Below are 14,327 nucleotides of genomic sequence, written 5' to 3'. Positions count from 1 at the left end.
ATTGATGCACCAGAGATCCTTAAAACATACTTTTGGCCCTGTTGTTTTATTAGTTTGCATTCTTCCTGGTCAGAATGCCTTCCAATGACTTCCATCACTGCTGCAACCAAGATTCCCTTTTAAGAGGTACAGTCTGGTATTATGGAGTGCAGGCTAACTGCAAATAAACCTAGATCCCTTACTAGGATGTGCAGTCACACTTTGGTTGACACTCCCATAGTCATTTAACTTATTAGGCAGCACAAGTATGCATTCTATCTGCATCAGTGGTAATGGATGTGGATTAATTCTAAACTATTTCTGACTTTTTCACTTATTTTCGCCATCAAATTAATTGCTTCTACAAAAGCTGTTAAAAAACAAAAAATTTTAAAAATCACCCCACATACCTTCATATTCAGTGTCTTCATCTTCCTGTTTAGTTTTGTTTTTTTCCAGAGGGCAACTTAACTGAATCACTAGACCTTTGCCAGGTTTTTTATAGTAAGCAATTAAATCAGGCAGTCTTTTGAAGAACTTTTCTTTAACTCCATATCCAGTCTGTAACAATGAAAATACATCTTGTTAAAAAGTAGCATAATCCATTCATGGTCAGTCAACAGTCTACTTGTCAGAGTGTTATGCAAAGTTGAAAAATGTGGTGCTGGAAAAACACAGCAGGCCAGGCAGCATCCGAGGAGCAGGGGAATCGACATTTCAGGCATAAGCCCTTCTTCAGGAATGAGGCTGGTATGCCAAGCGGGCTCAGATAAAAGGTAGGGAGGAGGGAATTTGGGGGAGGGGCGCTGGGCATACGATAGGTGGAAGGAGGTGAGGGTGTGGGTGATAGGCCGGAGAGGGTGTGGGGGGGGAAGAGGTCGGGAAGAAGATTGCAGGTCAAGAGGGCGGTGCTGAATCCGGGGGTTGGGACTGAGAAAAGGTGGGGGGAGGGGAATGAGGAAGCTGGAGAAATCTGCATTCATCCTTGTGGTTGGAGGGTTCCTAGGCAGAAGATGAGGCACTCTTCCTCCAGGCGTCATGTGGTCAGGGTCTGGCGATGGAGGAGGCCAAGGACCTGCATGTCCTTGGCGGAGTGGGAGGGGGAGTTAAAGTGTTCAGCCACGGGACGGTTGGGTTGGTTGGTGCGGGTGTCCCAGAGGTGTTCCCTGAAACGTTCCGCAAGTAGGCGGCCTGTCTCCCCAATGTAGAGGAGATCACATCGGATGCAGCGATACAGTAAATGATGTGTGTGGAGGTGCAGGTGTATTTGCGATGGATATGGAAGGATGCATGGGGCCTTGGAGGGAGGTGAAGGGGGAGGAGTGGGCGCAAGTTTTGCACTTCTTGCGGTTGCAGGGGAAAGTGCCGAGAGTGGAGGTTGGGTTGGTGGGGGATGTGGACCTGACGAGGGAGTCGCGGAGGGAGTGGTCTCTCCAGAATGCTGATAGGGGTGGGGAGGGAAATATATCCCTGGCGGTGGGGTCTGTTTGGAGGTGGCGGAAATGACGAAGGATGATATGATGTATCTGGAAGTTGGTGGGGTGGTAGGTGAAGACGAGTGGGGTTCTGTCCTGGTGGCGATTGGAGGGACGGGGTTCAAGGGCGGAGGAGCGGGAAGTGGAGGAGATGCGGTGGAGAGCATCGTCAACCACGTCTGAGGGGAAATTGCAGTCTTTGAAGAAGGAGGCCATCTGGGTTGTTCGGTATTGGAATTGGTCCTCCTGGGAGCAGATGCGGCGGAGGCGAAGGAATTGGGAATATGGGTTGGCATTTTTATAGGGGGCAGGGTGGGAGGAGGTGTAATCTAGGTAGCTGTGGGAGTCGGTTGGTTTGTAGTAAATGTCTGTGTTGAGTCGGTTACCCAAGATAGAAATGGAGAGGTCTAAGAAGGGGAGGAAGGAGTCTGAGATGGTCCAGGTAAATTTGAGGTTAGGGTGGAAGGTGTTAGTAAAATGGATGAACTGTTCAACCTCCTCGTGGGAGCACGAGGTAGCGCCAATACAATCATCGATGTAGCGGAGGAAATGGTGGGTGTTGGTGCCAGTGTAGCTGCGGAAGATGGACTATTCCACATAGCTGACGAAGAGGCAAGCATAGCTGGAGCCCATGTGGGTGCCCATGACTACTCCTTTGGTTTGGAGGAAGTGGGAGGATTGGAAGGAGAAGTTGTTAAGAGTGAGAACCAGTTCAGTCAGTCGTAGGAGGGTGTCAGTGGAAGGGTACTGGTTGGGTCGGCGGGAGAGGAAGAAGCGGAGGGCCTGGAGGCCTTCGTGATGGGGATGGAGGTGTATAGGGACTTGGATGTCCATCGTGAAGATAAGGCGTTGTGGGCCAGGGAAGCGAAAATCATGGAGGAGGTGGAGGGCGTGGGTGGTGTCCCGAACGTAGGTGGGGAGTTCTTGGACTAAGGGGACAGGGCAGTGTCGAGGTATGCAGAGATGAGTTCGGTGGGGCAGGAGCAGGCTGAGACAATGGGTCGGCTGGGGCACTCGGGTTTGTGGATTTTGGGCAGGAGGTAGAAACGGGCGGTGCAGGGTTGTGGGACTATGAGTTGGAGGCGGTGGATGGGAGATCCCCTGAGGTGATGAGGTTATGGATGGTCTGGGAGATGATGGTTTGGTGGTGGGAGGTGGGGTCATGGTCAAGGGGGCAGTAGGAGGAGGTGTCCGCGAGCTGGTGTCTAGCTTCAGCGGTGTAAAGATCGGTGCGCCAAACTACTACTGCACCTCCCTTGTGTTATTCAAAGTCAAGGATCGACAACTAATAGGATTTCATATTGGAATAATTCATAAGGTTTCCTTTACAAGTTCCCTATTGTTTTTATGCCTCTTTCACTGTTAGGAAACTTCTCACACATACATCTTTCATGTCATGAAAATCTTTAAACGATTCCATATATTGCAATTGTAAGATTAACTTTTGTTCAGTGAATGCTTGCTCAGGAGAGGGATTTGATAGAAAACAAGTTAGGCTGAATTTGCCCAAACCCCTGAATTGCATGGATAATGACAAGCCAATTAGGTTATACAGCAAGATCAGAAAAACGAGATTCTTGATGTCAAGAAGATAAAGTCCAATTTCGCACCCAACATTTGAATAGCAAGATGAGAATCTTGCTAGCCAACAGTGAGGGCCTATTGACATGTATTTACATCTCATTAGTACCTAATCTCATGTCATTTATATGCAGTTTGCTATTCTGCCATGTAACAATGAGAAACTAAGACAGTACGATTCTCAAAATGAAAGTCAGAATGAAAACCTGACAGCTCCAGCTCACTGCTCCTCTGAATCTTCTCCTTGACTAGCAATCTCCAACATCTTAGGATATGTTCCATGAGAAGCAACTGCCTGCATAGTTCATCCATGGAAGTTGGTATCAGACACACCTCACCAGATCATCATGGCACATCTCTGAATCATTCAGAATACAATTATCCACTTCAGTACTGCACTTTGGAGCACACTGACATCCTTTGTGGCAATGCTCCTGCCACGTTGTGCAAAAGAACAGGCACTTATTTCAAGGATTATAGCCAGGTGCATCTCAGGGCACCTAGCTGGTGCTTTCAGTGCTCACTCACTTTGTCCTACTTGGATGCTCACTGCATCTTTGCCTTGCTGTGCTTTGCCTTGCTGTGCTTTGCCTTGCCTTACCTTACCTTACTTTTTGGTACTTTGTCACTTCATTCAGAATTTACAGCCTTGCAGGACCTCTGACATGCCTGGAACCAGATGTAACAGTATTGCAATTGAGTCAAGGTAACTACAAAGGCATGAGGGAGGGCTTGGTCAGATTTGACTGAAAGGAGAGCTTAGCAGGGAAGACAGCAGAGTAGCAAAAGCAGGAGTTTCTGGGGGTAATTCTGGAAGCCCAAGGAAGAAGAAGCATATTAAGAGAAGGAGGAGGGAACCATGGCTGACAAGGCAATTCAGGGACAGCATAAAAGCAAAAGAAAAAGGTACAATGTAGTGAAGATTAGTGGAAAGCCAAGGGATTGAGAAGCCTTTAAAAACCTTTGCCCTCCTGATTTCCTTCTTAAGTATACTCCTACTTCCTTTACATTCTTCTAAGGATCCACTCAATCTATCCTGTCAACACCTGACATATGCTTCCTTCTTTTTCTTTAGTCATCTCGCATTCCCTATACCTACCTGCCTTTCCTTTCACCCTGACAGGAATATACTTTCTCTGGATTCTTGTTATCAATAGGGTGAAAATATCAATAGGGTGAAATATGAGGATAAGATGCCAGGATCAAGGATGTCTCAGAGAGGGTGCAGAATGTTCTCACAGGGGAGAGGGGCCAGCAAGAGGAAGGTAAAAGGTTGAGATTCTGAAGGGAGATTACAGAGAGTAAGGCAGAAATTTAAAAAGGACATCCTTATGGCTAGTAATATCTGGATTACTCCCAGTACTACGAGCTAGTGAGGGCAGGAATAGGAGATAGAGTAGACGAATACATGGCTGAGGAGTTGGTGTATGGGAGAAGGATTCACATTTTTGGATCATTGGAATCTCTTTTGGGGTAGAAGTGACCTGTACAAGAAGGACGGATTGCACCTAAATTGGAAGGGGACTAATATACTGGCAGGGAAATTTGCTAGAACTGCTTGGGAGGATTTAAACTAGTAAGGTTTGGGAGGGGGGGAGGGGTGGCAGCGGTGGGTGGTGGTGGGACCCAGGGAGATAATGAGGAAGGAGATCAATCTGAGACTGGTACAGTTGAGGACAGAAGTGAATCAAACAGTCAGGGCAGGCAGGGACAAGTTAGGACAAATAAATTAAACTGCATTTGTTTCAATGCAAGGGGCCTAACAGGAAAGGCAGATGAACTCAGGGCATGGTTAGGAACATGGGACTGGGATATCATAGCAACTACAGAAACATGGCTCAGGGATGGGCAGGACTGGCAGCTTAATGTTCCAGGATACAAATGCTACAGGAAAGATAGAAAGGGAGGCAAGAGAGGAGGGGGAGTGGCATTTTTGATAAGGGATAGCATTACAGCTGTGCTGAGGGAGAATATTCCCGGAAATACATCCAGGGAAGTTATTTGAGTGGAACTGAGAAATAAGAAAGGTATGATCACCTTATTGGGATTGTATTACAGACCCGCCCAATAGTCAGAGGAAAATTGAGAAACAAACTTGTAAGGAGATCTCAGCTATCTGTAAGAATAATAGGGTAGTTATGGTCAGGGATTTTAACTTTCCAAACATCGACTGGGATTGCCATAGTGTTAAAGGTTTAGATGGAGAGGAATTTCTTAAGTGCGTACAAGTCAATTTTCTGATTCAGTATTTGGATGTACCTACTAGAGAAGGTGCAAAACTTGACCTACTGTTGGGAAATAAGGCAAGGCAAGTGACTGAGGTGTCAGTGGGGGAGCACTTTGGGGCCAGCAACCATAATTCTATTTGTTTTAAAATCATGATGGAAAAGGATGGACCAGATCTAAAATTTGAAGTTCTAAATCTGAGAAAGGCCAATTTTGTCGGTATCAGACAAGAACTTTCAAAAGCTGATTGGAGGTAGATGTTCGCAGGTAAAGGGACGGCTGGAAAATGAGATAACAAGAATCCAGAGAAAGTATATTCCTGTCAGGGTGAAAGGAAAGGCAGGTAGGTATAGGGAATGCTAGATGACTAAAGAAAAAGAAGGAAGCATATGTCAGGTATTGACTGGATAGATTGAGTCGATCCTTAGAAGAATGTAAAGGAAGTAGAAGTATACTTAAGAGGGAAATCAGGAGGGCAAAAAGGGGACATGAGGTAGCTTTGACAAATAGAATTAAGGAGAATCCAAAGGGCTTTTACAAATATATTAAGGACAAAAGGGTAAGTAGGGAGAGAATAGGGCCCCTCAAAGATCAGCAAGTCGGTCTTTGTGTGGAGCCACAGAAAATGGGGGAGATACTAAATGAATATTTTGCATCAGTATTTACTGTGGAAAAGGATATAGAAGATATAGACTGTCGGGAAATAGATGGTGACAGCTTGCAAAATGTCCAGATTACAGAGGAGGAAGTGCTGGATGTCTTGAAATGGTTAAAGGTGAATAAATCCCCAGGACCTGATCAGGTGTACCCGAGAATTCTGTGGGAAGCTAGAGAAGGGATTGCTAGGCCTCTTGCTGAGATATTTGTATCACCGATAGTCAAAGGTGAGGTGCTGAAGACTGGAGGTTGGCAACTGTGGTGCCACTGTTTAAGAAGGGCGGTAAAGACAAGCCAGGGAACTATAGACCGGTGAGCCTGATCTCAATCGTGGGCAAGTTGTTGGACAGAATCCTGAGCAACAGGATGTATATGTATTTGGAAAGGCAAGGACTGATTAGGGATAGTCAACGTGGCTTTGTGCGTGGGAAATCATGTCTCACAAACTTGATTGAGGTTTTTGAAGAAGTAACAAAGAAGATTGACGAGGGCAGAGTAGTAGATGTGATCTATATGGACTTCAGTGAAGCATTCAACAAGTTTCCCCATGGGAGACTGATTTGCAAGGTTAGATCTCATGGAATAAAGGGAGAACTAACCATTTGGATACAGACAGACTCAAAGGTAGAAGACAGAGGGTGGTGGTGGAGGGTTGTTTTTCAGACTGGAGGCCTGTGACCAGTGGAGTGCCGCAAGGATTGGTGCTGGGTCCATTACTTTTTGTCATTTACATAAATGATTTGGATGTGAGCATAAGAGGTACAGTTAGTAAGTTTGCAGATGACACCAAAATTGGAGGTGTAGTGGGCAGCGAAGAGAGTTACCTCAGATTACAACAGGATCTGTACCAGATGGGCCAATGGGCTGAGAGGTGGCAGATGTAGTTTAATTCAGATAAATGTGAGGTGCTGCATTTTGGGAAAGCAAATCTTAGCAGGACTTATACACTTAATGGTAAGGTCCTAGGGAGTGAAGAAGGAGGTTAGTATACTTTCCTTTATTGGTCAGAGTATTGAGTACAGGAGTCGGGAGATCATGTTGCGGCTGGACAGGACATTGGTTAGGTCACTATTGGAATACTGCGTGCAATTCTGGTCTCCTTCCTATCGGAAAGATGTTGCGAAACTTGAAAAGGTTCAGAAAAGATGTACGACAAGCTTCTATCCATTCTAGCACTTTGCCTCTAACACCATGGGCCCTTATCTTACTCAGTAGCCTCCTGTATGGCACCTTGTCAAAGGCTTTCTTGAAATCCAGATAGATAACATCTCTTGGCTCTCCTTGGTCTAAACTGCTTATTACTTCCTCAAAGAATTCAGCAGATTTGACAGGCATGACCTCCCCTTGATGAAACCATGCTGACTTTACGTTATTTTATAATACACTTCCAAGTATTCAGAAATCTCATCCTTCACAATGGATTCCAGGATCTTACAACAACCAAGGCTCGGCTATAATTTTCTGTCCTTCTGCCTTACTCCTTCCTTTTAAACAGCAGTGTCACATTAGCAATTTTCCAGTACTCTGGGACCCTCCTTGATCTTAGCAATCACCACTGATGCCTCCACTATCTCTTCAGCTTAGAACTCTGGGGTGTGGTCCATCTGGTCCAGGTTATTTATCCACCTTCAGATCATTCAGTTTTTCTCGCACTTCTCCTTGGTGATGTTCACCATACTCAGCTCTGCCCCCTCACTCTCTTGGATTTTCAAGATATTACTTGTGTCTTCCACCGTGAAAACTGACATGAAGTAATTATTCAGTACTCTGCCATTTCCTTGCTCCCCACTATTATTCTTTCCAGCATCATTTTCCAGTGGCCCAATGTCCCCAAAATAGAGAAATAAAAAGTTTAGAACAATAGTCTTTCCAACTCAGCTCACACTGGCACCGAGCCTCCAGTAAGCACCAGGCCTTGACTGCAGACCATGCTGGGCTTCACCTTGAGGCTCTTGAGGCTGGGAGACCACTCTGCAATCCCCTTGAGGTTCATCCTGAGGCTATGCTGGACAGAAAGACTGCCACTGGCCACTGGAAGACCACCATGTCGGCCGACAAAATGTGGTGCCGGAAAAGCACTGCAGGTCAGGCAGCATCCGAGGAGCAGGAGAATCGACATTTTGGGCATAAGCCCTTCATCAGGAATGACCTGCTTGGGATTCCTGATTAAGCACTTATGCCCAAAATTTTGATTCTCCTGCTCCTTGAATGCTGCCTGACCTGTGCTTTCCCAGCATCACACTCTCGACTCTGATCTCCAGCATCTGTAGTCCTCACTTTCTTCTCAGCCAAGGGAATGCCACATTTTGTCAAGCAACCATCATGCTCGGCAGAGAGATTGCCATGCTAAGCCGGGGGACTATCACACCAGGCCTGGTGATTGCCGAGGTAAAAACAATGACTGCACATGCTGGAAATCAGATTCTGGATTCGTGGTGCTGGAAGAGCACAGCAGTTCAGGCAGCATCCAAGTAGCTTCGAAATCGACGTTTCGGGCAAAAGCCCTTCATCAGGAATAAACAGAGTGAGCCTGAATCATGGAGAGATAAACTAGAGGAGGGTGGGGGTGGGGAGAAAGTAGCAGAGAGTACAATGGATGAGGGGGAGGGGATGAAGGTGATAGGTCAGGGAGGAGAGGGTGGAGTGGATGGGTGGAAAAGAAAATAGGCAGGTAGGACAAGTCCGGACAAGTCACACTGGGCCAGGAGGATGTCTCACTGGGTCCACGCTGAGGCCAGATTTCTTACAAGAATTACTAGAGCTACGATGGTCCCAGAGGACTGAAAAATGGTTCATATGACACCCTATTTAAGAAGGGAGTGAGGCAGAAGACAGGAAACTAAGGACTATTTAGCCTGACTTTGAAGCTTGGTAGGATCTTAGAGTCCATTATTAAGGATGAGATTGTAGGGTACTTGGAAGTGCATGGTAAAATAAGGTTGAGTCAGTATGATTTCATCAAAGGAGATCATGTTTGACAAATCTGCTGAATTCTTTGAGGAGGTGACTAGAAAATTAAACTAAGGAGATCAAATGGATGTGATCTTTTTGAATTTTTAGAAGACCTTTGACAAGATGCCACACAGGAGGCTATTAAATATATGAACCCATGGTATTATGGACAAGGTACCTAAACAGGTAGAGGATTGGCAGACTGGCAGAAAGCAGAGTGCAGATAAAGGCATCTTTTTCGGGATGATAGTGGAGTTCCATAGGGGTCCATGTTGGGACCACAACTATTTATGTTATATGTTAACAAAATGGACAATGGAACTGATACCATTGTTGCTTAGTTTGCAGGTGATACAAAGATAGGTGGAAGGACAGGTAGTATGAGTAAGTGGGGAGATTGCAGAAGAACTTGGACAAGCTTGGAGAGTGGGCAAAGAAATGGCAGATGAAATAACATATGGGAATGTGTGAGGTAAGGCACGTCGGGAGGAAGAATCAAGGTAAGTTGTAACGATTCACTTTAACTGCAAAAGCTGAAGTCACCTTCCAGTTTCATAGTCTACACAAGTTGTTCACTTCAGGGCAGCATGGTGGCTCAATGGTTAGCATTACTGCCTCACACAGCCAGGGACCTAGGTTTGATTTCACCTTTGAGAGACTCCTGGATGGAGTTTGCACATTCTCCCTGTGTCTGCGTGGGTTTCTGCTGGATATCTGTTTCCGCCCCCCCTTTAGTCCAAAGATGTGTATGTTTGGCTATGCTAAATTATCCATAGTATTCAGCGATGTGTAAGTTAGGTGCATTAACCATGGGGAAACGTAGGGTTACAGAATGGAATAAGAGAATAAGGGGATGGGTCTGCATGGGATGCTGATGGTATGGACTTGTTGGGCCAAGTGGCCTGTTTCCACACTACAAGGATTGTAAGATTAATATTTTAGACTCTTAAAGATCCACACAATTATCCTATATTAATTGCTGCCTTTCTTGTATACTCTGAGGTTTGTTGTCAAGTGAGATGTTCGCATTATTGCTATCACACATACTATCTCCTAGTACAGATAAAAGGCTTGAGCAGCATATGTCTGGATCAGGTCAGCAGTACACAAAGTGCACATAGAGGCATCCTTCTGCACTCCATGTTGGAGACTTCTATTTCACAATATTTCGAGGTAGCTTATAAATGTTATTTATGTGTGCTGCAACCCCTGAATTATCACATTACAGAGGAACAGCTTTGTTTCTGATATTGGCCATATAGACTCATCGGAACTATGCAGAATGAATCTAGACACAGAAGTGTGGTTGTCTCTGTAGCTGTTTCACATGATAGGATGAGAAATAAATGCATCTGGGAGGCCAGGACTAGCAGCAACCTCCAGGGGATGTGAAGCAGTTCCTATTGCAGAATTCTAGGTGTAAGTGCCCTTGTGATGTGTCGAAGATGCCAAAGAGCCACAGAAACTCACCTTTAACAGAATGTCATGCAGGTGAGAGAAAGGCAGTGGCACTGTACTTTGTTTAGATGTAGCAGTCAAAACACCATGTTAAGACATCTAGTATATGTGCAATACAATACTATATCCCACTTGGGTAAAGGAGGACCATACAGTGGCTCCCTCACATCAAGCTTCCATTCTGGTCATTTATGGGAGTTTGTTGAGGCACTGCTTAATTCTCTTAAAGTGGTGGATGCATGAAGGCTATGTGATGGATGATGAGGACTCCTGAGAGCCATAGCATGGTACAGTAAGACACTGAGAATATTATTTTGAAGAAACAGCACCTTCAGCATCCCAGAGCGCAGTGGTGTTGGCAGAAGCAACCCAGACAGGACTTCTGTGTAATATAGGGGACCTGAACCCATGTGTTTGCAAATGTTTTGATGCTCCATCAGCCAGCACTCCCTGTGTAATCCCAAATGCAACTGTAGCTTGGCCCTTTGATTTTTTTTATATTTTTGTAGTTGTTTAATAAAATTTAAGGTTAAAAATTAATGGAAGCCTTCACAACATCTGATGCTCCTTTATTCAATCTGACAAAGTTACGTGCTAGTATGGGTGTGGTGAAAAGGCTGGCTATTGTTCAAACAGGGTTAGCACATCATATGGCACTAAGCATGACTAGCGTCTCGATTTCCATCCTTGTAGTTAAATCTTTAATGATAGTTAATCACTCTGCTGATGATGGAAAGTCAACATGTCTCTATAAATGTGATCATGCATTTACATTGAAGTGTCGCCCATGCCACTTATATTCCCTCAGATGGCTGTTATTTTCTTTTGCCTTCTACCACACCTAGATGCAGTCTTGTGTTGGCAGCTGTGGTGGAGGGAACCTGTCCTGTGGTCTGTTGGTCTTGGAGCTTTGGTCTGGTGCCTCTGGGGCCATTGTGGCTAGAGGACCCTAGCCAGATGCAGGTTCACCGTCCTCAGTTGGAACTCCCAAAGGGTTCCAGGTTGCAGGCAGGGTGGAGGTGGTGGTTCTGCTCTTCTGGAGTGTACTGAGAGGTGACTTCTGGGTTGCCTTATGTGTTCCTCCTCATGCTGGGTGCCTAGTAGTGAGGAAAGGCACTTGTAATGAGATAAAGGTCCCTCATCTGCCTGTCAACTTGCCATCAATGCTGAGCACCTATGACTCGAGGAATGGAGTGTGGGTCTGTGCGTATATTTGACAGACACTGAGTGAACAGGCCTGGGCCTTCACAGCAACCATCGACCAGTCCACAGGGGTGATCAGATGTCAGCATGCCACAGGGAACACAGTACAGATACTGTTGGTGCACTTCTCCAACTTTTGAGTCAGTTTCCCAAGTGCATCTGACAAACCTGCCTGCTGCTCCTGTTTCTTAGTGTGTATTTGAATAAAATTATTAATGCTGACACCATTCCCTACCTAGGGCTAAGTAAGTGCTTGATTTCTGGAAGCTCTCTAAGTGCTAGCAACCTGGGAAATTTCTTTCTCAGACAACTGTGTCGAAATGGCAGTAATGTGCTCATCAGAATTTGCTCTGGGCTCCAATGTAGCTTACATATCAATGAAGTGTCAATGTCTGTGCTGGTGGAGAAAAGAGTTGTAAGTGCTTCATCTGAGGTGTCTGTAGCTTGTTCCTCAGCAGTGGAGGAGGTGATAAAGCACCGAGGGCTAGCCTTTTCTTGGAAAAGACCATGTGCCTTACAGCACCAGGGTCCCAGGTTCAATTTCAGTCTTGGGCGACTGTCTGTGTGGAGTTTGCACATTCTCCCCGTGTCTGCGTGGGTTTCTCTGGGTGCTCCGGTTTCCTCCCACAATCCAAAGATGTGCAGGTCAGGTGAATTGGCATTGGTAAATTGCCCGTAGTGTTAGGTGCATTAGTCAGAGGGAAATAGGTCTGGATGGGTTACTCTTTGGAGGGTCGGTGTGGACTGGTTGGGTCGAAGGGCCTGTTTCCACGCTGTAGGGAATCTAATGTAATCTAGATGCCGCTAGTGCCTACAGGAGAATAAAGTGAAAACGAGTCATGAAATATGGTTGAAGTTTTGGCACGTAAAAATACATTCATACTGCTGGTAATGGGAGAGCAACACAGCATGTGACAATGAACATTATATTTGGTTTTCAGAATGTGAAGGTCTCTGTATCACTATATGACAGTCAAGGTCCCCTCCCCTCTTAAGGCAAGGATTCTCTCCTTGTAGGGTGTGAGGGGACTAAGGTTGGGCATCGACTACCAATCTTGGCCTTTTCAGTTATGTGGAATGTTTTCTGCTAACGTGAGACAAAGAGAGGAATTGAGTGAGGTGGTAGTGTTTGGCACAGCTATAAATATTGGTACAGGTGGAGAAAAGGTTGTAAGGTGACATGAAAAGGATGCGCAGACTCCATGCAGGGTGAGTAGTCTGGGGGTTCAGGTGCACAACAGCAATTGAGGCCAGATATTGCAAGCAGTTATGAGCCTTTGTGGGAGGTGGGTGCAATAAAGGAATTGGAGTGATTATAAGGTATCAGAAAGAACATGGTATCACTTACCCTTCTGGAGCACACTAGGTCATTAACCTTTTTTCAGCAATGCTGGGCATTCCTCTCAATCGTGAACACTACACTATCCTGGGTGGCAACTTCCGACCAGGCTAGTAGGGTCTGGGGTTGTGGTCTCCTCTGATGACCCAAAGGAAAAAGGATGGCCATCCTCACTACCACTATGTCCACAGGACCCCCTGGATCCTGTCAGAAAATAGGGGTACCAACTTGCCTCTGTTGGCAATTTGTTCAACATTACAACTGTAACTGACAGTTTCTGACTTGCAGCAATTGACCTCATGTGCGACTGCAGTTTCAATATAGTGCCTGCGTCAGGTATCCCAGAAGGTCCTGAATGTGCTAAGTATTTCTGCTGATGTTAGATACAGTATAGTGTATGAATGGCATTATAGATATGTGGTTCATACACAATGACATGAGTAGCAAAGAATTGTATGAGATAACTTGCTCGAGCTCATGGAGAGTTCTAACACCCAAGTCAGGTAAGAGCAAATTCCCTCAGATGCTGGAAGAGTCTAGCTGACATTTCATCAAAGCATCATCCAGCTCTGTTGAAGAGTCATCTAGACTCAAAATGTGAGCTTGCTTTCTCTCCATGGATGCTGTCTGACCTGGTGTGATCTCCAGCATTTATTGATTGCTAACATCCAACTCCCCTGATTTAAGCTTGGATTTTAAATTTTTAAAGAATGGCTTGCTGCTGTAGCCCAAAAACTACTAGGATTTCAGTTAAAACTGCTCCATTTAATTTTGCATCATAATTGTCCAGCATGTTAACAAAAGAATCTTGTAGGCCATCAATCTGATCTGTCACTTAGTAAATGTCTTATAAGTTAAAGGACAGTGCTCTGTGCCACCTAGTTCCCTTGTATAAATATTCAAAAATTACGTAATCTGACATTAGTTTGTAACCAACAGTTTACACTTACATTTAAAAATACAAGCAATATTTTATGTACAGATCAACAACTATCACCCATGTTGTAATAATGCAAATTGTCTGGGGTAAAAAGAACAATCATAAATGTTATAAACCTGAAATAAAATGAAAGTACTATTAGGGTTTAGTCTGTACATGAAACAGAACTGCAGCTTGAAACAAAAGGGTAGTTTTGATTCCGGCATTGATTGTGCAAGAGTAAAACCAGCATCATGAGTCCTGCTGCTACAATATACACATTTGAGCCTAAATGTTCAAACTAGACGTGCTACACTGCTGTTGTCTGAAGAAAGTTGCTTGCTATAACAAACATGTCTACAACAATGATTCCTCCTCACCCCTTGCATGCACAACCATTTTATACAGAGTGGTTTGTCAGCATAGAGGAGTGGTGCAACAGCAGAAAGTGCATCAATAAATACCAGTAGTCAACATAGGTTCTTACCGGCGATAGTTATCTGAAATGCTCAACAACATATAGCACATGTGGTTTGAC

At 45.0% G+C, this 14,327-nt stretch overlaps 1 protein-coding gene across 1 annotated transcript in view; it reads right to left on the bottom strand.

The window, feature by feature from the left end:
- LOC140486353 (SH2 domain-containing protein 1B-like) overlaps positions 1-14,327 on the bottom strand; it is a 31,894-nt gene that overhangs the window by 6,312 nt on the left and 11,255 nt on the right. Inside the window, exon 3 of the mRNA XM_072585374.1 lies at positions 390-540. Coding sequence (XP_072441475.1) covers positions 390-540 — 151 coding nt within the window. The remainder of the gene's footprint in view (positions 1-389; positions 541-14,327) is intronic.

The sequence above is a fragment of the Chiloscyllium punctatum genome, chromosome 15, assembly GCF_047496795.1.
Source record: "Chiloscyllium punctatum isolate Juve2018m chromosome 15, sChiPun1.3, whole genome shotgun sequence".
In the NCBI taxonomy this organism is placed as follows: domain Eukaryota; kingdom Metazoa; phylum Chordata; class Chondrichthyes; order Orectolobiformes; family Hemiscylliidae; genus Chiloscyllium; species Chiloscyllium punctatum.
Note: the sequence above shows the minus strand (reverse complement) of the source record. Positions and strands in the feature narration are given on the sequence as shown.